The 24,881-nt window shown below is 49.8% G+C and overlaps 1 protein-coding gene across 1 annotated transcript; it reads left to right on the top strand.

The window, feature by feature from the left end:
* Positions 1 to 2,772: 2,772 nt before the first annotated feature.
* Positions 2,773 to 7,178, top strand: Bhlhe41 (basic helix-loop-helix family member e41). Its single transcript, XM_032905404.1, has 5 exons — positions 2,773 to 3,173; positions 3,311 to 3,374; positions 3,681 to 3,788; positions 4,147 to 4,258; positions 4,650 to 7,178. Exons 1-5 carry the CDS (start codon positions 3,112 to 3,114, stop codon positions 5,534 to 5,536), a joined length of 1,233 nt encoding a protein of 410 aa, XP_032761295.1. The 5' UTR covers positions 2,773 to 3,111; the 3' UTR covers positions 5,537 to 7,178.
* Positions 7,179 to 24,881: the final 17,703 nt, after the last annotated feature.

Here is a 24,881-nt window from a genome sequence, read left to right as displayed (position 1 = left end):
CTCAGACTGGTAAGCGGAGAAACAGGTGTGAGTCGGCTAGTGGGCACTTAGACCTGACATGAACGCGTAAAGCTTGTGCACAAGCTGATCTCTGGCTGATCATGGCATCTGCAGAGGCACCAATACCAGCATCAAAACATTATAGGGTCGCAGGAAGCATTAGTGAAGTCACGCTTGAGAAGCTCTTAGCACGGAACCTGCTACTGTAATCCCAAATGCTGTGTGACTGTTAGCTATTGCTATGGCTTTCTTGCTGTCAAGGGACATTTGGTGGCATCAAAGGACATCAAATGGTCCCCACCGGCAAGAGTTTGGGACAGAAGTGGCAACAGACTCAAGTTTAAGGCAGAGGATGAGCATGCAGGAAGTGTCCTGGGAAGAATGATTAGACACAGAAGGCTAACAGAACACAGAACAAAACTCTAGGGGAAAGACAACATTTAGCAGGAAGAACGGGGAGGGGGAGCAGGGGGCAAAAAAGAGGTAAAGAAAAGCCCAAAGGTGAGCATGGGCTGCAAGAGAGAGGAAAGCAGGAGAAAGAAGCAACAATGTTTACAGTGGTGATTAAAGCTGAGCTCTGTGCAACAGCCCGGCGTGATGGTACACACCTTCAATTCCAGCACTCTGGAAGCAGAGGCAGGCTGGAGTTCAGCCAGCTTGGTCTATACAGGGAGTTACAGGCCCTGCCAAGGATACACAGTGAGACCCCCATCTTTAAAAAAGAAAAAAAAAAACACCCATGGCATGCATATCTATCTATCTATCTATCTATCTATCTATCTATCTATCTATCTATCTATCTATCAGATAAAATGGGCAAAAGGCCAATAACTTACATCGTCAGCTGGTATCAGAAGTGTAAGAGATTACAGAAGTGCTGACTACAGAATTAAGAATGTGGGTAAGAAGGGCGGGGAGCCAGGGAGGGGAAAACCTTATGAGGGAAGGTTGAAGGCACATCCAGGAGTCTTTTCAGAGGGGTGAGTTTACAAGCTCACCTCTGGCCCTCCCCTAGATCCCCAAGGTTCCTGTTGCTACCCCTGAACCCCCCTCCCCCACCCCTCTAGTCCCTATTTGGCTTCAGCTTAGTCCCTTTGACTAGATGATGGCCTGAGACTCCTGTGTACTGACAAGGCTTATATATCCCTCTGACTCTCTCCCATCACTTTAAAAGTGAGATTGGCTCTACAGTATGTTTGGAGAGCCGCGAACTTTCAGACATCCAGACGACAGAGGGGGTGTTATTGCTGCTATTCTGTTTTAATTCACCTTAGCCACCGGCGCAGCTACCTAACCTGGTCAGTTAAGAACTAGAGGAAGCCGGGAGCTTTACTGCATGGATAAGCCCTTGGGAGCTCTCCCTTGCCTCAGAATCAGAAAGCTCAACCACTTAGAGGCAAGAGATGGGGGTTAGGGCTTAAGATAAATGTCCAAATCTGCATTTAAAAATCACTTTCACTATTATCATTAGTTGCCTGTTGTAAAACAAGCCGTGTCGTCCTACTCGAGGAACCCTGGAGGGTGCTGGAAAGGAACTGATCCCAGCAGCTCCGCCCAGGACTCGGGCTCCACCGCCGCGCGGCTAGGCCAGGAGGAGGCTCCGCAGCACGTGACCCGCTCCAGCCGCCCTGGCCCGCGACCCAGATCCGTCCCCGGAACCCAAGCGCGGCTGCCCTGGCCCTGATGCGCTTCAGTGCGCGTGCATTTGGGGCCCAGGTTCCTTCTGTGTCCACGTGCCACGGGCAATCGCGAATGTCCGAGAGGAAACGTTGATTATCAATTCAGTGTTAGGAGAAACCCGGAGTCTCCCGCCCCCACCCCCATCCCCCGATGGAATTCAGATTCGTATTTATCAAGAGTTGCGGGGACACTGGGCACCTGGGGACGGCTGTCCCCGGCCGTGTGGACCGAGCTCCCGAGGACACGGGGCGCGCGCACGGCATCCCTGCGCGCTGATGTGGCAGCCGCTGCAGGTCGCATCACGTTGCCGGCCCTGTGCTGGTACCCGCTGGAGACAGGATTAAGGAGGGAGGCCGCGGAGGTGCCAGTAGTAAACGTGGGCTCGCCACACTCTCGGCGTGGCTTATCGCACGAGGGAGGCGGGAGGCAGCACGGCGTCTCGCGGGCTGGGGCGGGCAGGACCCGACTGCGTGGCTTTCCCGCAGCAGTCCTTGTGTGCCTCCCGCTCCGTGCCACCCTTCCCCCTCCCTGCTTTCCCCCGGGAGCACCCGAGGCACCAAACGTCATCTGCCTCTGTGATTAGTGGCACCGCAATTCCGGCTGCTGCGGGAAGTTTAGGTGGCCCGGGGACACTGTTGCCAAAACCACTTGGAATGCGACATTCAGAATCAGTGTCTATCTACATTTTCACTGTTCTTAAATCCGGGGAGCGAATTGCAAGTCACCCCTTTTCAGGATAGACCTCCAGCCTGACCTAGAGGGCGTCATTCTATCCGACCCCCCTTCACGCCTGGCCAGTAAGCGATGAGCAAAGGCTCCGAATTTTCCTTCCCCGCTCAAGTTTAGCCACCACGAATTCGCGTTCTTTCTCTGGCCCAAACCAAGAGCAATCGGTGGGAAAGCAAAAGGCCACGTCCACGGTTCTGCACCGAGATGCCGGTCGAGCCGGGGGTGCCCCGTGTCCCGCCCCGCCCCCGCGCTCTGCAGCGCCTCGGGGAAGACGAACGGCTCGCCGGGTGGCCGCTCCCTCCAGGTGGCCCCAATCAGGTGTCCCCGCCCCCTCCCGGCCCCTCCTCCCCGCCCCCCTCTAGGCTGGACCGCGGATGGTACGTTCCGCACGTGAGCTGGGTGCTGGTCTGGCCGGCGACGCGCGTGCCCTGTGGCCAAACACTGCCCGGAGTGAGAGCAAACTACCAGCGCAGTGCGTGTGTGCGCGCGGGTGTGCGCGCGCGGGTGTGCGAGAGGGCGAGCGAGCGAGCACGGGGCGGAGGGGCGGCCAACTGCTTCACACTTTCAATACTGCACTGAAGAGGGAGAGCGAGACAGCCTGGAGACGCACACAACCCCCCAAAATCTCTCCAGACGACCGTCCCACGGATCACAGGACAGAACCCTCCAAATCGAAACGGAGGAAACGGACAGCCATTGAACATGGACGAAGGAATCCCTCATTTGCAAGAGAGACAGTTACTGGAACATAGGGATTTTATAGGGTAAGGTGTACGCACCGTTGCGAATATCTGTCTAGGCGTCGGTTTGGCTTTTTCCCCCCTGCACAAAGTGATATGGAGCGGGTGAGGGCAGAGCCCCTCCCGGAATGGGAGCCTGATGCTGATTTCTGTTTTTGCAGACTGGACTATTCCTCTTTGTATATGTGTAAACCCAAAAGGAGCTTGAAGCGAGACGACACCAAGGTAAGTCCTAAGTTTCCCATAACCTGCCTGGATAGTTAATTAGGGCCATTGATTTCGCAAGGAAACTCTGCCCGCAAATATATTCCAGCCCTGAGCTTTCCTAACTGTGAATTTTAAGTGGCTTGCTTGATACTCCGGGGGATATTCAACACCGCACCTGAATTTAAATTGCATTTTAGAAGTCTAGAGGAGAGAGTTCTGGGCATTAGTTCATTACATAGTGTGTTTGGGGGTTGGGGTGGGAGGGTTCTATCCAGTAAGTGAATGAATCTTACTGCTGTGTCTTTTCTCTGGCTCGTTATGAAGGATACCTACAAATTACCGCACAGATTAATAGAAAAGAAGAGACGAGACCGAATTAATGAATGTATTGCTCAGCTGAAAGACTTACTGCCTGAACATCTGAAATTGACAGTAAGATGCACATTTTCATTCTTTGGTGGTCTCCGGGGTGTATTTGCCTGACATAACTCCCAGAGATAGGATAAAAAAATATATAAATATTAAGAGGCCTGCCTTCTAACTTGTGCTGTAACTAAGAGTTTCCCAGGGACTCAGAACAGGGGCTCCAGGCTGATGGCAGAAATCATTGATGACCTGTCTGTGAGGAGCTGAGCAGAGCTTCCTTCCCAGTAGAGTGTGTGTGTGTGTGTGTGTGTGTGTGTGCGCGCGCGCGCGCGCCTAAGTTGCTGGGCTGCGTGGAAGGCTAATCAAATAAAATTGCGTGTTTTAAACTAACCCCTGTCTCCCCCTCTTTGTTGCACCACTGCAGACACTGGGGCATCTGGAGAAAGCAGTAGTCTTGGAATTAACTTTGAAGCACTTAAAAGCTTTAACAGCCTTAACGGAGCAGCAGCATCAGAAGATAATTGCTTTACAGAATGGTAAGTGGGTCTGAGGAAGCCAGCTTGCCCTGATACGAAACGGGGTAACACTGGAGGCGCAATGCTAGGACTCCCCGCTGCGTCCTGCTTCTGGTGAACATCGCCTCTTTCCCTTTGGTGCCAAGTACCCAGAGCATCCCAAAGGCTTTCTGCAGAGCTTGGAGGAGCCCCGTTTTTATTTAAAGTGGCGGCTGCACCTCTCCAGTTGGGTTTTTCAGCCAGGAGGAGAGCGCCTCACCGCGCCACCCCCTCCTCTCGGCAGTCTGCGGATTATATCGCTGGAATGCCCAGGAAAAGCCGAGCTCACTGTAGGCAGCGCAGGGCCCACGTGATGAGCAGATGTCTTAACGCCGCGGTTTTTCTTCTCGCCTCCCTCCCCCGTGCACCCTAGGGGAGCGCTCTCTGAAATCGCCGGTCCAGGCCGACTTGGATGCGTTCCACTCGGGGTTTCAAACCTGCGCCAAAGAAGTCTTGCAATACCTCGCGCGCTTTGAGAGCTGGACGCCCAGGGAACCGCGCTGCGCACAGCTCGTCAGCCACCTGCACGCCATGGCTACCCAGCTTCTGACGCCACAGGTGACCCCGGGCAGGGGCCCTGGGCGCGCGCCCTGCAGCGCTGGGGCTGCAGCCGCCTCGGGTTCCGAGCGCGTCGCCCGCTGCGTGCCGGTCATCCAGCGGACTCAGCCCGGCACGGAGCCCGAGCACGACACGGACACCGACAGCGGCTACGGAGGCGAGGCGGAGCAGGGCCGCGCCGCCGTCAAGCAGGAGCCACCCGGGGACCCGTCGCCTGCGCCCAAGAGGCTGAAGCTGGAGGCGCGCGGCGCGCTCCTGGGCCCGGAGCCCGCGCTGCTCGGCTCTCTCGTGGCGTTGGGCGGGGGCGCGCCCTTCGCGCAGCCCGCCGCCGCGCCCTTTTGCCTGCCCTTCTACCTGCTGTCGCCGTCCGCCGCCGCCTACGTACAGCCCTGGCTAGACAAGAGCGGCCTGGACAAGTATCTGTACCCCGCGGCGGCCGCGCCCTTCCCGCTGCTGTATCCCGGCATCCCCGCAGCAGCCGCCGCTGCCGCCGCCGCCGCTTTCCCTTGCTTGTCGTCCGTGCTATCGCCACCCCCGGAGAAGGCAGGTTCGGCCGCTGGTGCCCCATTCCTGGCGCACGAGGTGGCGCCCCCGGGGTCGCTGCGCCCCCAGCACGCGCATAGCCGCACCCACCTGCCGCACGCCGTGAACCCAGAGAGCTCTCAGGAAGATGCCACGCAGCCGGCCAAGGACGCCCCCTGAACCCAGCATTCCTTCCAGAACAGGGCAGGGGGCTCCTGAGGAGTCGCCAGGTTTCCAAGTTCAAACATCCCCTAAGGCGTACCAGGGAGGAAGAGTAAGAGATGCTCTGCTCGACAGGCTTAGGACAAAAACAGGTGTTTTGTGTATGTTTGGAGTTCCTGTTTTGCCCGTTTCTCACCCTTCTGCCACCCCACCCTCTACCCTTTGACACTCCCTTCCCCATCCCTGCTGTCACAGAGCCTCCCTGAGAAATACTGGTTATCTTAAATTACCCTCCCTTACATTTAGTTCACGTTCTCTGTTTCCAAACATAGACCCTGGTTCAGGAGTCTGGGGTGGGAGAGCCACGCGGAACCAGTTAGAGTGCCTGGTATCAGGGCTCCTTGACCCAGGCCTGGAACAGTAGCTGTGTCCCCTGTCTGTCCCCTTAGGAGGTGACCCATTAACTGAGGGTCTCTGAAAGTTACATTGACGTGTCAGTATTTTGTATTCTTCAGCTTTTTGGAAGGTACCTCTTTTTCAAAGAAGTGAGGATGCCATTGCCCTGTTGTGAGGTGGCTGGAGTGGTGTCTTTATACCTTGCACCTGTTGGGAGAAACTGAGAGTTGGGGCCATCTTCAGGCACTGTGTCAGTGTGGGAGCTGGAAGAGGGAGTTTGGAGCCCGTGGCGCCTTTGCTCGCACTTTATTGACAAATTGACCTCAACCCCTTTGTCCCATGTCTCAACTCACAGATATATGTCATAGGTTATATATTTGTGTTTCTGATCCCTCGTTATTTTATCCATCATGGTCCCAAATTTTTGTAATGTTACTGGGGTTTGGGGTGGGGTGGGGTGTTAAAGTGCTCTGGGCTGGAAAAAGACAAGCCCAAACCTATTGATTGTCGAATTCTTAGATGACAGAAGTGGAGAGAGGGGCTTGTGGTCCCTTGTGATGGGAAGTGCTGTGAACATGTAGAAGGCCCTGCCAGGCCTCGCTCTCTCAAGTCTCTATGTATTTTTCGGGAGACCAAACCAGACACCAGATAATCAGGAAGAAAGCTTTTTAAAATAAGGCAAAAACCGAGACCTTGTCTAGATATTTTTAGTTTGTTGCCAAGGTAGCACTGAGAAATCTCACTTGAATGTTACATAAGGAGTGATTCACAATAGTCTAGAGTGAAGAAAGTTATCTGGGTCTGTGAGTGTTCGGGTCCGTTTGCTGCTGCTGTTGCTACTGTTTGCCTCAAACGCTGTGTTTAAACAACGTTAAACTTCTTAGCCTACCAAGGCGGCCGTATGTACATAGCTGTTAATACTCCCAACTAATGATGTCTGACATGCTATTTTTGTAGGGAGAAGATACCTGCTAGTGATATTTTGAGTTAAAATATCTTTTGGGGCGGACTTGGTGAAATGTTTGCACTTTGGTCACAATGCTTCTACTGCTTGGTGCAAGCTTACGCTGTCTTAAATTATTAAACAAATAAAAATATTATCTGCAAGAAAAACCAGCTGGTTTAGACAAGTTTAGTATGTAAAGATAAGCTAGAAACTATCTTTATATTCTAGTATTTTCAGCACTCCATATTACCTAAATATTGCCACACTATTTTGTGATTTAAAAGTTCTTACTAAGGAATAAAATCTTTATATATGATATGAGGTGGTCTAATAATTAAATGGTACTGGTTACCCCATGAGTTTTCAGAGACAGCTGACCATCAGTGTACTCAGACATTTTCTGTCTGGTTTCGGTTTTGTTTTTTGTTTTTTGGGTTTTTTTTGTTTTTTGTTTTGTTTGTTTGTTTGTTTGTTTTTTTATACCACTGGTTTCTCCAGGGAGATTCCTGGAGTCCTGTGTCTTGGGCCCTGTGTCCTCACTTGTCCCAGTCTATCTTAATGAAAACCACAGAAGGAATAGTCTAGCAACCACTGGGGGGTTGTTCACCTTAGGCCCCATGAGCTAGTTTTTTATGATTTACCAGGTTTGGGTTGGTGACCCCAGATACCCTCTCTTGTGTAGTCTGGTGTTTCTCTTCTGCCCAGGTCTGAAACCCTTGGGGGGGCAGGGGATGTTTCATTCATGCATATATTTTGCTGCCTTAACTTTTACAAAGTAGCCCTGGTATGGGACTTGGCCTTGGAGTTCAGGAAACAATTTGTAGACTTTTCTCCAGCACAAGATCATTAAGGTGCTTCGAGACAAAGGGCTGTCCACTTTCTTTAGGTGGTGGTGTTGAACCCCTGACTTAAGGTAACAGTTTCTAAGATGTAGGGGAAGCACTCCCTCTGCTGACTGTGACAAGCTGACAAGGCATGGTAAACCCAAAGCCACAGCTCATAAGTCTGCTAGGGCAGCCCCCTGAACTTTGTAAGGGAAGAAAGTCAGGCAAGGTCACAGTGGCACTAGCCGGAGCGTGGCCAGGCCCAGTGTCTATCCCCACTTGAGGACTTCATCCTCTGAAGCCTTCTAGGCCAAGGATGCTCTTTTTGATTGGGTAAAACTCCTGAAACTCAGCAAACCAACCAGGGGGACAAAGGAAACAAAATTCAGCTAATGCTGTCAGCTGGAGGCTGTATAGAGAGCCTTGATGTGAGTCCCAAGAAAGATGGCCTGCCCTAAACTAAAAATTACATTTTAACCGTTTCCAGCTACATTTTTTTTTTGCCATTATTGTCATAGCTGAAAAGAAGTTGCAACAGTTGACATTTGCATGGTTTTGTAACATGTAATAGAAACTTTTTTTTTTTTTACTTTGGCCAGGTTTTATAGGTTGCTTATTCAGTCTGAGATTATAAATAGCAACATGATAAAATTACGAAGTTAGGGCAGAAAATAAAAATAGTCTTTTCGGTATTACATCTGAAAACGTGATCTCGTGTGTTTCTAGGGACGGTACTTACGACCTTGTGCAAATGGGGCCAGAGTGCTACCACTGATCTGGGCCCTCAGCTTCTGGAAGCTGTTATTTGAGTCATTGGTTGATTTTAATGAATTAACAGCTGAGTCAGAACTCACTAAGGAGGTAGACTTGAAACATCAGCTGAACTTAGTGCATCGTGGGATCTTCCAACTTAACACTACGAATTAGTGTTCATCAGTTTTGCACAAATAGACTTAGAAAACTATGTTGAATTTATAAATGTCCCCACCACCCAGCTGAAATTTACATTTTCAAGGTGTTAGAAACCACAGCCGTCTTAACCGGCATTCTAGTCCCATGGTTGTGAAAGCACTTTGACTGAATGTGGTTACTGACTACAGGGACCAGGACATCTGTGATTCCTAGCTTGGGAGTAGCACCTTGGCCTGGTCCTGTCTGTCACTGGTCAGTCCATGTTTGTCCTCTCCATGGGAGGTGACTGCTCCTCCAGGGAGACTTTGGGAAGACAGGACTGGGCAAACAGACCTTAAAGGCTTTTTTGATTTCAGGTAGAGATGAACAGAGTGGTTTAAGACTAGCAGCTTCCTTATGTGAAAGAGGCATTTGTTTTCCCCTCAGCAGGTATATCTCTTACTAAAAACTTTTTCTTTAACCTGTTGATCCTTCATATCAATAGAGTGAAGCCTTCTACCAACTATTCTCATGTTAATTTCTAGAGAGGTTTACAATCTGCTCATTCCTACCCCGAGTGCCAGCTTTTCATGGGTGAATTTGGTGGAGAACTGACAGAAAATCTCATTTTCTGGGGAACCAGGGATTGCACTGCAAATGTGCTAGTCTCAGAATTCTGTGCCTATCTTGAAATTGTATTTCTTGTACAGTTGGAACAAACTCCAAACAAATTCTAAACTATACTTTAAAAAGAGCTGATATTTTAAAACTCTGAATCTTGAGATACCCCCACAAACAGCAGAAGCTTCTAGATTAATGCTTTTTTTTCTTTCCTTTGGAAAAAAAAAAGCATACTAAAAGTTTGTTATATCTATCCTCTGGGATGTTCTAGAAAAACTACCCTATACCTGTTAAATGTTTCTAATGATTCAGGGGTTGAAATGTCACTTTTATGTGATTACGTGTGTGTGTGTGTGTGTGTGTGTGTGTGTGTGTGTGTGTGTGTGTCTGCACTTGGGGCCCGCCCCTGTGAAGCAGTTGTATCAGATTACTTATATTGAGACAGGGTTTTCATAGTGGAGCGCTGGCTGGCCTGGAACTCCCATATAGACCACTTGCCTCTCTGTGTGTCTTCAGAGTGTTGAGATTAAAGGCACCTCCACACCTGGCCACATCTGCTTTTCCAGGGTTTCAGCCTCCTTCCCCAGCCAGTCTGCTAACTGTCACTTCTCAGTGGTCAGAGAGACGCCTCCGGTGCATACCTGATTTGGTGCCTGTTTACTGTGAGCAGGGACAGAACCACACCCAATTTCACACGAGTCTAAAATGGGAGTAAATAGGTTCAGGCAGAGGCCCCTGAGGGCCCTGCTCTAAGCAAATCAGTGCACACTTATAATCTCAGGACGGTTTCTTCCTCAAGCTATCTCTGTTTTCTAAAACTTAGAGGTTCTCAGCGGTGCTCCACATGAAATTATTTGAAATCTACAGATGCTTTGTGCACCTTCCCATTACTTCTTTAGGTAAAAAATAAAAGCCAGGTGCTAATGGTCTCAGAAGAGAGCAGACAGTAAGAACAACATTCTCATTTCACGACTAAGAAATTGGCTGGGTGCTTTTTTCTTTCAGGTCAGTGAGAGCAGGGCATTAGTGAAGATCGGCTGAGTGTTTCCATTCATGGGTGACCCTGGACCCTTTTTCTGGGTTTTAACACCTACATGGTGGGTACGGGTCCAGCAAGAATGTCCTGGACGCTGTCTGGGTCGGTAGTTGTGCCAGTGTGTTCAGACACACCCACGGCGGCTCGAGGGAGAAGCTTCAGGCCCACTGCACATACCCTTTTCCTCTCGAGCCTACAGGTTGAAGACAGTAGGTATGGGGGCCGTGCAAATATTTTGCTCTTAGAGAAGAGGTTGTAGAAAGTACTGGAGTATGAAATATTAACCTTGGGACCTCATTGTCATAGGGGTCACGGGAAAGTACTATAACAAACTACACAATAACATAAGAGGGGACACAGATGACTCTGTGGTCAGCTGGGTTTGCTAACCTCCTTTAGGCAAGTGGGACACACACGGCTTGGAGGACTGACCGGGTTTTGCAGAGTGGACAAGAGTTCATGAAAAGACTCTGGCCCAGCCTGTCTTGTGCTACGCTTTCAGTTTCATGAGTAATATTAAATTTGAGGTCAGAGCGAGGATTTCCTAATTTCTCTGTCCCTTGAGATCTTTGACTGCCCTGTCTGCTCCTAGCCTCAGAATCTCCTGTGGGAATGGACCCTCGGTTGGCACGGACCCTTCCACTGCAGTGGGAGATAGAGCTGTATTGTTGTGTAAGGATACTGTGGTGCAGAAGGGGAAACTGCATCTCACGATGCCTCCTGCGGGCATGTATTCTAAGCACAGAACAAGCATGCGTACCCCGTGGTGACTTCTGTCCCTATGGTGAGGGTAACAAGTTCTCACTCGGTGACTGGAGAAGACAGCCATTCTAAGGACTACTTTTTCAAAAACAACCCCAGGGGGAGGGTGCAGGCAAGGAATTCTGCCAGGACCACCAAGATTGGAAGCAGATTTGCTGGGTCAAAGTCACGCTTCTTTATTCTGGGTCAGTGTGGAGAGTCAGGTTTGAGCTGAGCTAGGCCACACATGACCTTCAGAGGGATGGTGTGTTGATTCCAACAATGTAGTGGGGAGGGGGCAGGGGTGGGGGAGACAGGTCTGGCAGGCACCCACAGAGCAGCAGGATGAGCAGCACATGAGGCGAAATCCTGAGGGATCAGTTCTGAAGTCCGTGACGGTGCTCCAGTCTCTTGACGCCCCCCCCCCACTTTGGAGACACCCAGAAATGTGTGCCTGAGGGTTTTCATGTCTACACATGATCTGGCTCCTGTTTGTCCTCCTCTCCCCTTGCAGCCCTCACTCAGCCAAGAGCTTTCTGACTAAAGGGACCTGGAACTAAACAATTTAGAGCTAGGGAAAGGATTTTGAGCCTGTGTGAAAGATAGGAAGACACAGGATATTTTCTCTCTCTCTCTCTCTCTCTCTCTCTCTCTCTCTCTCTCTCTCTCTCTCTCTCTCTGTGTGTGTCCATCCGTCTGTCCGTCCGTCCGTCCCTGCCCCACAGAGGCCCAGAAAAGGCACTGGATCCCCTGGAGCTGGAGTTACAGGTGGTTGTGAGCCACCTAGCCTGAGAGTTGGGACCTGAACTCCATGTTAAGAGCACATACACCATTCGTGCAGCCCCTTGGGTTTTGATGTTTATCTTACTATTCTAATCTAGGCTGGACTCAAACTCCATGAGATTAAAACCGCTGACCTACTTGGCTAAAATGTCAATCACACCTACTCCTGTTACATACATTACATACATACATACATACATACATACATACATACATACATACATACATGTCAGTATCACATCTGTCTGTCTGACTGTTGGTCTGTCTGTCCTTGAGGTGATGAGGATTGAGCTCTGAGCCTGGGGCATCCTAAGGAAGCACTAGCCACCTTCCAGTCCCCTGCAGATTTTATATAGGTTATTTTGGGTGAACTTTAGCTAGGGTTCGATTTCCAGCACCTTTCTATGTGGTGAGCAGTTCTGTAATAAAATCTGCCTCCCAGCGCCTCCCAGGACCCAACATTAGTAGCTTTGCCTGAACTGCCTTGAGTTGCTCTGTGCCTCAGAAACCCTCCGAAACCATGGCATTACCCAGACTCCAGATACATTAGGAAAACTAGGTAGGGGAGGACTCCGTTTCCATGCCTGAGCCATCTGGAGCAATACTGTAAAAACAGCTGTATAAACCGCACGTGACCCGACAGACAGCGACACCCAATTGTACGAGCCCACACCGGTAGATTCTCTGCAGACACACTGAGTGTAATACCACACTGCTGAGCGCTGGGTTTGCTCATTCATTGTAAAGCTGGTCAGAAGGAGCACAATGGTCTCAGCCTTTGGAGCTGCAAAGAGCTTCTCTGGGCTGGGAGACGCCTTCTCAGGTTGCCTAGCGACAAGACTGGAGATGATGTCATCCTCCACCCCCCCACCCCCGAATTCACGGTACAGCCTGCTCTTTGGGCCTTGCATGGTCGCGTGCTTTCACACGTGTCACTGCGCACGCTGAGCCGCACGTGAGAGGGGGCGGGGCGAGGCTCAATGCGCTTGCGCGGACGCCTTAGAGACTCGGGCTCCTGCAGCTGATGACGCTGCAGTTTCTCAGCCTTCCTGGTTGGGGAGCATGGAGTAAATCCTGCAGCCTGGGCATCCCTTGAACCGGCCTCACGTGCAGATTAGTAAAGCAGATTCCTCCTAATGAGGGGTGGTGTGTGTGTGTGTGTGTGTGTTTGTGGGGGGATATAATTAGTGGATTTTGATTAGTGGGTAAAATAAATTCAGGCTAAAGGATGGGTTGTTTTAATTATGGTGTTATTTACCAATTCCTCCAGGAAAAATCATCTGGTCTTAGACGTTGACTTTTTGAAGTGACCATATTCTTTGATTGTATAACATTTTCTGCAACACATTTATAAATGGTCCCAAAACGAATGAATTGGAGGTGTTGGGAGGGGGGAGGGTTACTGCTTTTTACATAATTCTCCCCAGGATGCTGCAAAAGCTATTTTAGCACCATCGCTCCCTTGCAAATTAGGATTCGGTCACGTGATGGGAAATGATCTCAGGTGATGGTGATATCTGGACAAGTCAGGTTACTCTGTAGTCTGAAGGACACAAGAGTGCCACCCTAGGGACAGACAAAACAAGGCAGGGAACTTTGAGTTTGCTTCTGGTGACATATATGCATGGTTTTCTGTAGTTGAAGTTGAAACCCTCCCCCCCATCCTCTTAAGCTGCTGGCCTAAAATGGTTAATATTACGTAGTAAAAACACAGAGGTTTTCTAACCTTGAATCGACGAACGTGTTTAATTCCGGCGTCAGGCACAGACATCCCTCATCAATACAAACTTGATCCCTTCTGGTGGTGTCAACCGAGTCACTCAGGTGATTTGCCAATCAATTGCTATCGTTGCCAGTTAGGGACCCTTCCTCTGCCTTCCTGCGTTTTTTTTTTTTTTTTTTTTTTTTACCTGACTCTTAGGAAGAAGACACCAGTGATGCAGTGTCTGTCTAGTTACTCCACCCATTCCCTGGCCTTGGTTACCTCCTCTCCCCTCCCTCCTGCCTGCTCCTGAGAACCATTTCCTTCCCACAAAGTCTCCGTTTGCCAGTCCCTCGGCCTGCAGCACCCCTCTGCCCTGGCTCACCAAAGTGCCCCGATAGATACATTTAACGTCTTCCCTGCTTTTTTTGTTTTTATTCAAATGCCACTCTGGATGGACCTTTCCTAGACTGCAGTAGGCAACAGGTAAGCCAGCCCCAGCAGGACTTAATTTGCTTCTCTCCTTAACCTGTATCACCCTGAACATGGCTTGTGCTCCCCAGGGTGTAACTGCCTTTTATAAGTGTTTATTGACCCTCACTCAGACTGTGAGGATGAATGAATGAATGAATGAATGAATGAATGAATGAATGAATAGGCAGTCATTTCAAACGGATTGCTTCCAGAGACAACGGCACTAGACTCAAAACCCACTCGGCATTAGGAATTAATTTTCCCTGCACTACCCTGGGCTTCCTCTCCTGTGTGCGGCCATCAGCCTGCTGCATTGCTTAGTAATAAAGTCGACAAGTTAGGGAAGGAGGCAGAAGCCACCAGCGTTCGTACCTGCAAATGAAAGATCCGGTATGATAATGGCGGTGAGGGGTTTCCTATAACTTTGGGTGGACGTTAAAGCATTAAGAAACTTCACGTAGGGCCTTTGGCTTTAGTGCAGCAGTAGAACGCTGGCCTTGTGTCCTGAAATGCAAGGGGTCGTAGGTTTACTCCCCAGCACTTCAACTAAACAAGGACAAGAAGTAACCTCACTTAGGCAAACAGCTCTTGGTTACCGGAGGCAAGAGGATTGTGGCAAGTTTGAGGGTAGCCTGAGCTACACACGAGTTCCCTGCTGGAGAGGGTTACAGAGTTAGGCCCTGTCTCAAAAAGAGGGGCAGCAGAGTGGGAGATAAAGGATGGATGGTTGGAAGGAAGAAAACAAAACCTTCTCTCACGACGTCAGAATGGCTTGCACTCAGTGGGTGTTCATGCACCTGGGAGGTCAGAGGAAGGACCTACTATGTGGGTCCGGGAACAGACTTGGATGCTCAGACTTGGTGGCAACCTCCCCAGCCCCAACATGGTACAATTAGCCAAATGATGTTTAAAATTATGTGAAAACTTACTGTTAATGAAATCCTATAGAGCTGAAATTTAAAGACGTTTCTGGTCCCTGCTTATCGCTGAGAATACCAGTCATATTTAAGCAGAGGACGGGGTCCCTAAAAAGCTGCACTTGGTTGCCCGTGTGGCCCCTGATCCCCACGTGGATTAGAGGGACCTGGTTGGGACCTTTCGTCACATGCACGGCTGTAGCAACTCTGATTGGCTGGCCAGGGGTTGTAACTGTTGCCCTCATTGATTGGTGGGTCCCGGGACCTGCCCCAAGGCCTGGCATTTGGCAGGTGACAATGAAGAAGACTGACTCCCTGCTCCCACAACCACTGTCCCCCAACCCCTCGCCATCCCTCACCTACTGTCTCTAGACTCTCCTACACGTCTTTACCCACCTCTGCCAACCCAGTACAGCCAGCATCATTAAAGTCTAAAAGGAAGGGTACCCAAAGAACAGCTGGGGACTCCCTAGGACATGAAGTCTTCCAGGTTTGTCTACGCCTTGCAACATAGCACTGACATCTACAGAGTTAGTAGTCACAAACCCCACAATCAAGCCGTTTCTGAAAAATTGCCCAGAGCCCCTATAGTTCTGTGTCGAGCTGAACTCTCAGATTGCCTAGGGATTTATGGGCCACTGGCCCTTGGTTCAGTTCGACAGGCGGTTCAAGTCCTACTCTGTTCTGTTCTCTTTCCTCTTTCTCCAACCCAAAGATGGGTGTACTTGCTGCCCCAGTCACATGTCATTAGCACTTGTCCCTCAGGCTTTGAGTTTTGTCATTGATAGAATAATTTCCACTCAGAGGCCTCCCACGCATGCTTCAAAACTCGGCAGAAATCGTACCTCATCCGTGCAAACTTGCATAACTGTCTTAGTCAAAACTCAACACAGCCTCCCCTGTGCTTAGCCCTCCCTTTAAATCTCCATCTTAGTGATTAGCATCTTGTTGCAGATCCTCCACGTGTCGAAGGAGTGAACTATATCATCGTCTGCCATTCTGCCTTAACTTACAACTTAAGGCCACATCCCAAGGGATGGCAGGAAGTTGCCCTGTGGGCTCCCTTCTCAGCTCAACTCTTCTGGGATACTCACTCAGACCTGTGGTTCTGAGAGTGAGAGAACCCAGACCCCTTCAGGGGCTCGGGAAAGAGCGCTACTCTATCAGTAGACCCCAGTTCTGTTCCCAGCTCCGCATGCCCTCTTTTGACCGCTCACGCGCACGCACGCACACACCCCTCCCTACACTCAAGCATACACATTATTTTTTAGATAATTTTATGAAGTCTTAAGAAAATGTCCCTTCTCAGATGGCCCTGGGGAATGTCTCGTCAGTGGCCGCAGCTGCTGCGCATGCTCACGGCGTCTGCTCCTCTCTGCCAACACTGGCTGTCCGCTTTTCAGCCGGGGCTTTGAGACTATAGACATCTGCTCACCTGTGACTCAAGGCCCTGTTGCCTCTGCCTTTTCCTTCCCTGGAATGACCTCTGACTTTAGAGAGTCTCAGCTCCTGTAAGTGAGTAATGTTGACCTAGAAAATGTCAAGAACGGCGTAGCGTCTCAACCAATGGCAGCTCAGGTGCTGTTTCAGCACGGTGCCTGGAGACCGTGTACTTTTCCTTGGCCAAACTGAAACTTAGATCGTGTGTGCACCTACTTCTGCAGTGTCACCAACTGTTTCAACAAACTTGAGAACCTGCCTCTCAGACGAAACCTGTGACTGTAAACCTGTAATTCTGCTGGAGATCTCTGTATTCAAGGAGAAAAATAGGGTGCTTGCCTGGAGATGTTAAGCATTGAACCCCAAGCATCCCTGTAGGAAGCTGTTCTTGAATGTGCAGTGTGGACAGAGACAGTTCAGTCTTCCATCGCGTTGAGACTCCAAGCGACATGTGATTCATTGTGTACGTGTCCATCCTGGTGGCGTGCTGGCTGGGACTTCTCCACCTCTGTTTGTCCCTGGCTGCTGTCGGTCAGAAGTCAGACTGTTGATCTCAGCTCCACCTCCAGTTTCGATGGCTGCCCAGATCTTTCTCTCGCTCTTCTCAAGACCTCTGCTTAGTTCCAGCTCTCCCTGGTTGGAGCCCGCCCATGTAGAGAGAGTTAGGCATGGCCCCCCATCCCTCTCAGTCTTTGCTCATCCAGTGTGAGTCCTCCTCAGTACTTACTCTCCCTCCAGCAGCACAGGGAAAGGTCTCCCACCGTGTCCAGCCAACCTGTCCACTTTGCACGGACATTCCAAACCTGCCTTTTGGGGAAGGACAAAGACCAAGGTCTCTCTCTTTGTGTCTTTCTAGATGATGATGGTGATTATGATGATGATGGTGATGATGGTGATGATGGTGGTGATGGTGATGATGGTGATGGTGATTATTATTAGGTACTTTTTTCCTTTAAAGCTTTCTGCAGGTGGGTTTTTGATGATATTATTAAATCCGTGCAAACAATCATGCACCAAGCCTTGCTCTTCAAGCCTGATCTGCCACCCTTTGTTGAGACTGTGGTGCTAGGTGTCATGGGGGACCTCCCGGGTTCACACCTGGAGTCCACTCCACTGCTGGGGCAGGGGACATACCCAGTAAACATTTTGAGTAAACACATTTTTTAAAAGCCTAAAGGCCGTGCCTAGTTTTTTTTTCTAGCCCCTGACTGACTGCTGGCCACTGAATTGAGCTACAGAGTCCTTTCCTCTGACTGGAGCGTGGGCTAAATTTGGAGGCGATAAGCCAGGAGGGAAGCAGCTGGCTGGCAGCCAGGGAGTTTCTCCTGTCAGGTGGGAGCCTCCAGCTGTGAGCCGGCTGCCCAGGGCTCCAGTGTCTCCTCTCTGATTACCTAGTCTGGGGCTGTCCTGAGACTCACTGAGGGGAGCGAGGGGAAAGCTCCATGACTAAGCTATCCAACTGTGCTCTGACACTTCTGACTCAGAAGACTACCCTGTCCCTTGGAAAACTGCCTCCTGCGGAAGGGCAGAGACCAAGGTTTCTTATTCCTTGTCTATGTCTAGGTTTTGGTTTTGGTTTTTTTTTGTTTTTTTTTTTTGTTGTTATTTTTTTTCTCTGAAGCTTTCTGAAAATGCACTTTGATAATATCTGATAAGGTTAAGATACACACAAATGTACCATATATATTATGTATGTTTAAGCCTGTCCCCCAGGCTTTGAATCAGCCTCTCATGTCATATTCATATCTAACCTTATTACCCTGTCGGCTTTCAATATTTACTTATTTGGAATTTTATGTTCTAAACTATTTCATTTTTAAATTTAAAATTTAAAGTTAATTATTTTATTTGTTTACATCCCAAATTATGCCTTCCTTCCCTGACCCCCTCCCAGGGTTCTTCATTCCATCCTCCCTCCCCTTCACCGCTGAGAGGGTGCTCCCACCCTTGGAGCATCAAGTCTCTACAGGATTAGACATCCTCTTCCACTGAGGCCAGACAAGGCAATCCTCTGCTACATATGTGCTCAGCTCATGTATGTTCTTTGGTTGGTGACTTAGTCTCTGGGAGCTCCCAGGGGTCGTTAGTTGACATTGTTATTCTTCCTGTGGGGGTTACCATCCCCCTTCAGCTCCTTCAGTTCTTCCCCTAACTCCTCTACAGGGGTCCCTGACCTTAGTCCAATGGTTGGTTGTAAGTATCTGCATCTGTCTCAGTCAGCTGCTGGTAGAGCCTCTCAGAGGACAGCCATGCTAGGCTCCTGTCTGCAATCACAACATGGCATCAGTAACAGTGTCAGGGTTTGGTGCCATGGGATGGACCCCCAGGTGGGGCAGGCTCTGGTTGGCCATTCCTTCAGTCTCTGCTCCATTTTTGTCCCCGAATTTCTTTAGACAGGAGCATTTCTGGGTCAAAAATGTTTAAGGTGTGTTAGTGACCCCGTCCCTCCACTGGGGGCCCTGTTGATATACTGGAGGTAGTAGGTCTCTTCAGGTTCTGTCTCCCCACTGTGGGGCATTTTGGCTAAGGCGATGACTTCATTTTTTATCTTGATGTTAATGTTAAATGTTAATAACAACTATGACTTCCAGTTTAAAATGTATCTTCTTGCTCTAATCTTTATTCGGCATCTCTCTCTTTTTTTTTTCCTTTTCTTTTTTTTCGGAGCTGGGGATCGAACCCAGGGCCTTGCGCTTGCTAGGCAAGCGCTCTACCACTGAGCTAAATCCCCAACCCCTATTCGGCATTCTCTTATAGTCTGTGCATTTATAAACTCTCCCTGGAGTTCCCGGTTTTAAATTTTACTTTTCTATGCCTTAAAAGATTTTAAAATTCGTATTTCTTTTAAAAACATTTAATTTTTTAATTGTCTGTCTGTCTGTCTGTCTGTATGCTGTGCATGTGACTGCAGATACTGGCAAGCGTCCAGAAAAGGACATCAGATGCCCTGGAGCTGGAGTTACAGGCATCTGGGAACGGCCCAGTGTGGGTGCTGAGAACCTGGGGTCCTCTGTGGGAGCAGTACTTGTTCGTCACCTCCCAGCCATCTCTCCAGCCTAAACTTATTTCTTCATTTACAACTTCTGTTCGATTTTAAGTTCCCGCCTCCTCTGACAACACAGTTACATCATTCGGTCTGTCCTCCTTCCCTGTGACAACCACCACCTTCTTTTTTTCACACTTTCTCTCATCCATGTGTCTTCTGTCAATTTGGTCTGGACTGAATAATGTCGGGTAATGACTTGTAAGGAGCACACTGAAGTGAGGCCGGCTCCCCTGCCTTCCCTACCTTTCCTGAGAGTCTCCTGTAACCGCAGGGTTTGTGTGGAGGCGCATTTGAACTGAACATTGTTTGCTGTATTTATTTGCATGCTGTACAGATTTAAATGATGCTGTCTGGATATTCTAATTAGTTTCTTTTGGAATAACTCATTCCAGGGACTTTAAGCATTTGGGCATTTTTGTTGTAACGAATGTACACATAAAGAAACAAGATCTCAGCCACAACGTAGGCTTGTACCAGGCCTATAGCAAATCTTCAGGAGTGACTGGTGTTCTCTTATAAGGAGCTGGGCCTCACAGGCACTAAAACCACTAAGCAAACCACACCCACGCAAAATGAAATATCTCCAAGGCATTCCTGATGGTTGAGAGGTGAGCACAAAGTTAGTGCAGAAATCCAACAGACATCGGATTCTTGTTTCGTTTCTGTTGGTCCCCTGACGAAAGCAACCCAGGAGGAAAAGCATTCCTTTAGATCATTCTTCCAGGCCATTCTTTCAGAGAAGTCACGGTGAAAGGAACTTGAGCAAGTCTCAGCGCATCCTCAGTCAAGAGGAGGAACCAATGCGCATGCCTAGTGCTGTCCCAGAGCATCCTCAGTCAAGAGCAGGAACCAATGCGCATGCCCAGTCCTCAGCTACCTTGCTCTTTAACTACAACCTAGGTCACAGAACCGGGCATGGCTGCCACGTCTTTCCTTAACAAATAAGGCAATCGATGAAGGAGAGCCAGAGGGACAGAAGTAGACCAGGAAAGCAAAAGTAGACTCCCCCAAATGGCAGCTTCTTGTTCAGAAAACATTTTTCAAAGAGAAATGGCGGAAAGGCATGGAGGTAGGCCTCTAAGCCGACCAACGGGAGAAGGAAGACAGAGGGGTCCTATAAAGTACCAACACCAGCTTCTATTTAGCAAACTCTTATTTTCCCTTTGTCTTGCTTTTCTGTCTTTCCCAGTTGTTCAAGTCTTTGTTCATACCAGGGAACAAACTCACTGCCGTAGGCAGTCTCCCTCACACCCCACACCCCCTCACAATCAAGACAGTCCCTTGCAGACACGCCCTCAAGCCAACCTGACCCAGACAGTCCCTCACTGGGACTCTAGGTTCTAGGTCATGACGCCCTAGGGGTAGCCATCGCCCTTGCTAATGCTTGTAACTTAAGATCTAAAATTCTAAGCTAAGAAGAGAACGCTGTGGGTGTCTAGGAATAAGAAGGAAGCTACCCCGAGGGGAAGCATCGGTCCCCCTCAGGCAGCCCTGATTCTGCCTCAGCTGTATCTGGTGGAGGGGACAAGTGAGCTGTGAGCCGATGGACGCTGCTGGGAGTGTGGTCTGTGAACCGGCTCCTCTGGTGTCATCTGAGCAGCAAAGAAATGCGGCATTTCATAATTGCGAAACCCGTTGAGTCACAGCCTGCACCTGGGCAGATGGCTTCGGCACCTAGAAGAGCTTAAGAAGCACCAGTCTACAGCATTCCCAGGGAAAGAAAACTCAGACGCAGTTCTGAGAAATTCCCAACAGTTACAAATTTGGTTCAGTGAACACTCTCAAATTGGAAAGTTACTGAAACAAGCCAGCCCAGAGCCACAGCCTGGTAGTCCCAGCCACTGTAGAGTCTGGGGCAATGGCCACCATGGGCAGACTTTGCCTGGACTATTGCAATAGTTTAAGGTCAGCCTGGGAAACCAGGTTGTCACCAAATAAATACAAAGAGGTCTGGAGATGTAGGCCAGTGATCCAGAGCTTATGTAGTTTGTAGGATGTGCTAGGCCCAGTGTTAATTCGCGGTACTGTCCACAGTAAAAGGGAGGGAGGGAGGAGGGAAAAGAGGAAGGGAGAAGGAAGAAAGGGAGGGTGGAGGGGCAGAGGGAGGGAAAAGAAGAAAACCCCCAAAGTCTTTCTTACTTCCAGCTGCTTCTTGGGGCTCTGTTGTGACTTCTTACTGCACCCCAACTCCTGGCTTCACTGTCCAGTGCTCCCCAGCCTAGTACCTAGTACTCCCCGATACCCATCTCCCACCTCCCAGTGCTCCCCATCTCCTAGTGCTCCCCACCTCCCAGTGCTCCCCATCTCTTAGTCCTCCCCACCTCCCAGTGCTCCCCATCTCCTAGTGCTCCCCACCTCCTAGTGCTCCCCATCTCCCAGTGCTCCCCACCTCCTAGTGCTCCCCATCTCCCAGTGCTCCCCACCTCCTAGTGCTCCTCATCTCCTAGTGCTCCCCATATCCTAGTGCTCCCCGTCTCCTAGTGCTCCCCACCTCCCAGTGCTCCCCATCTCCCAGTGCTCCCCACCTCCTAGTGCTCCCCATCTCTAGTGCTCCCCACCTCCCAGTGCTCCCCATCTCCTAGTCCTCCCCCCCACCCAGTGCTCCCCATCTCCTAGTGCTCCCCATCTCCTAGTGCTCCCCACCTCCTAGTGCTCCCCACCTCCCAGTGCTCCCCACCTCCCAGTGCTCCCCAGCATCCAGTGCCCAGTGCTCGCTCACTATCTCTCAACCTCAGTACCTAGTATTTCCTGATACACATCTCCCAGGTCCCAGTGCTCCCCAGCCCCATCTCCCAGCCTCTAGCCCCCAGCCCCCAGTCCCCAACCCCAGCTCTCAGTTCCTGGCTCCAGCCTACAGCCCCTGAACCAAGAACCCTCAGAGGTCCTGGAGACCGTGGTCATTTGTAATCAGAGTTTTTTGGAGGTTTGTTTTCTCTTCGATGATGTCACATGGCTTCCACCCTCAGAGAATCCAACTGAGCCTTGATGGATGCTCAGGGTCTCTAGATCTTCCCTGTATGCAGTCAGCGGAGAACTGCTGTATGGGAGAAGGGAACCCCACAAAAACAGACCCAATTCAGGAAGGAAGAAGCTGTTTTAAAGGTTAATTATAAAGTTAAATCTCGTGTAGCCTCGGCTAGTCCAAACTCCCTAGGTAGCTCAGGTTGGCTTTGGATCTCCAGTCTTCCTGCCTCTGCCTCTCTAGTGCCGGGGTTAGAGGCCTGCACTACCACACCTGGTTTAAGTGGTTGCTGGGGAATGAATCCAGAGCCTTGTGCATGCTAGGCAACCTGCACCCACTGAACTGCCTGGTGAATCCATCCAAAAATAAACAACTGCAGATGTTGTTGAAGCCATGCAATGACCAGGGCAGATGGGGCTACTGTCTGCACTGCATTTCTGCTTGTGGCTGGAGCACCTGCTTACCAACCCTGTTGTTCATGGGAGTTCCTCCTGTGCATTTCTCCTAGTTTCAAACTGTTGGTCCTCCTCTCTGTCCCCTTGTCTCAACAGCCCACAGTTGATAGACTTCCCATCAGTCAGGAGTCTCGGCCATGAACATGGATGGGCTAGCCTGCTCTCAACCCTGAAAATGGATGGGCTAGCCTGCTCTCAAACTGAATTTCTAAAAGGAGGTTTCGACAAAGTGTGGGTGAGGGGAAGCCTGGAGGCAGTGGGATAGCATGAGCGGGATCGATCAGTGTGAACCGACACATCTCCATCTCGTGAGGACCCTGCCTTGCAGCACCTCGGGCCTCGTCCCCCTGGGTGGCCACAGAGCAGCCATGAAAGTTTGCTAGGCAGAAAGCCAGGTTTGTCAGGCTCACCTCTTTGGTTTCCAAGCCCTTGGGAACGTGTTTCCCCAGTGTGTCGTGACACGAGCCTTAAACAATGTGCTCAGCTTCATAGTCAAGGAGAGACCCCGGCACAGAGGTGGTATTAATGTTCAATTTCCTGAAATTGATCAACTTGTTATGGCTGTGAGAGGAGTTTTGGGGAGATTAATGTATTTGGGGTAAATGGTTATCAGCTCACTTTCAAAGGCTCAGTCAAAATGTTAGCACAAATTTTATATATATATATACAGACACACACACACACACACACTCTCACTCACAGGGCACTGGGCCCTCCCAAACCAATAATTAATTTAAGAAATGACCTACAGGCTTGTCTACAAGCAATCTGATGTGAGTATTTTCTCAATTAAGGTTCCTTCTTCCTTGATATGTCTAGGTTTGTACAAATTGCAAAAAAAAAAAACAAACAAACAACCTTTTGAGGGACTCCCTTCTGAAAGTTAAGAGTATAGAAAAAAAAAGGAACAATCTTACTGTGGAAAAGCCCGACAGGCTCCACGGTGGCTATGTGTTCATGGTTCCCATCGCCTATGATAAACTGTCTGGATTGCAGGCACACTGTGGATTGTGTAAGGAGAAGGCCATTTCACCACCAAAGTTAACCCAAATTAAGAACTGATGTGTGCACACGGGTTGGGACTGTGACTTAGTAGAGTGCTTGCCTAATGTCCTAGTTAGCTTTTTGTTGCCATGATAAAAGACTTAGCCAAAACCAACTTGGGAAGGAAAGGGTTTATTTCAGCTTACAGCCCACCATCATGGGAAGCAGAGGCAGGAACCTCAAGGCAGGAATCGAGGCAGAGGCCATGGAGAAGTACTGTTCCTGGCTTGCTTCCACTGGGTTGTCCAGGTGCCTTTCTTACATAGCCCATGGCTGCCCTGCCCACGGATGACTCCGCCCACAGTGGGCTGGCGCCTCCTACTTCAATTAGCAATCAAGAAAGTGGGCCAGGGACTGGAGAGATGGCTCTGTTGCTAATAACATTGTCTGCTCTTCCGGAGGATACAGATTAGCACTCATGTAGTAGCTCGCAACCATCTGTAACTCTAGTTCCAGGGGACCAGATGCCATCTTCTGGCCTTGCATGTGCTACACAGACATAATGCAAGCAAATGCTTATACACATAAAGTAATAAAAATTAATCATCTCCTGTGGGACGTAAAATCATGCCAGGAAGTTTGGTAAGGTAGAGCAGGTTGAGACCCAGAGAAGCAGTGGGCACAGACCTGAGGCTTAGGCGACTTCCAGCTCCCTGCCAGACTCCTGACACAGTCCAGAGTTCTCCATGCTAATGAGGTACTTAGAGTCTCAAAGGGCTTAGCCAATAAGCTTCCCTTCCCACATTCCTCCTGGCAAAAGGTATTTAATCTCAGGCCCTCTCTGAGAAGTTGGGTATGGCTTTACACATCCATTTTCCACCATGACAATAAACTGTTTAGAACCATAGACTGTCTGTTTCATCAAGATCCACCATGAGGAATCTGGGGAAGGCCTTTTGCCACCAAACCTGCCAGTGCCAAGATAAGGACAATCACCTGCTGGGACAAGCCGGGTGCTCCTCTCCCCACCCCAGACTCCCTTTCTCTGCTCTTATGCAACTCCCAGTGGCTCCTGGATGTCCAAGAGTCTGAGAACCCCACAGCTCCCGGCCCGGGGACACCCAAACCAGCTCCAGCTTTCCCAC

This window comes from Rattus rattus, chromosome 6, assembly GCF_011064425.1.
Source record: "Rattus rattus isolate New Zealand chromosome 6, Rrattus_CSIRO_v1, whole genome shotgun sequence".
NCBI classification, from domain to species: domain Eukaryota; kingdom Metazoa; phylum Chordata; class Mammalia; order Rodentia; family Muridae; genus Rattus; species Rattus rattus.
This window is presented reverse-complemented; position numbering and strand designations above follow the sequence as displayed.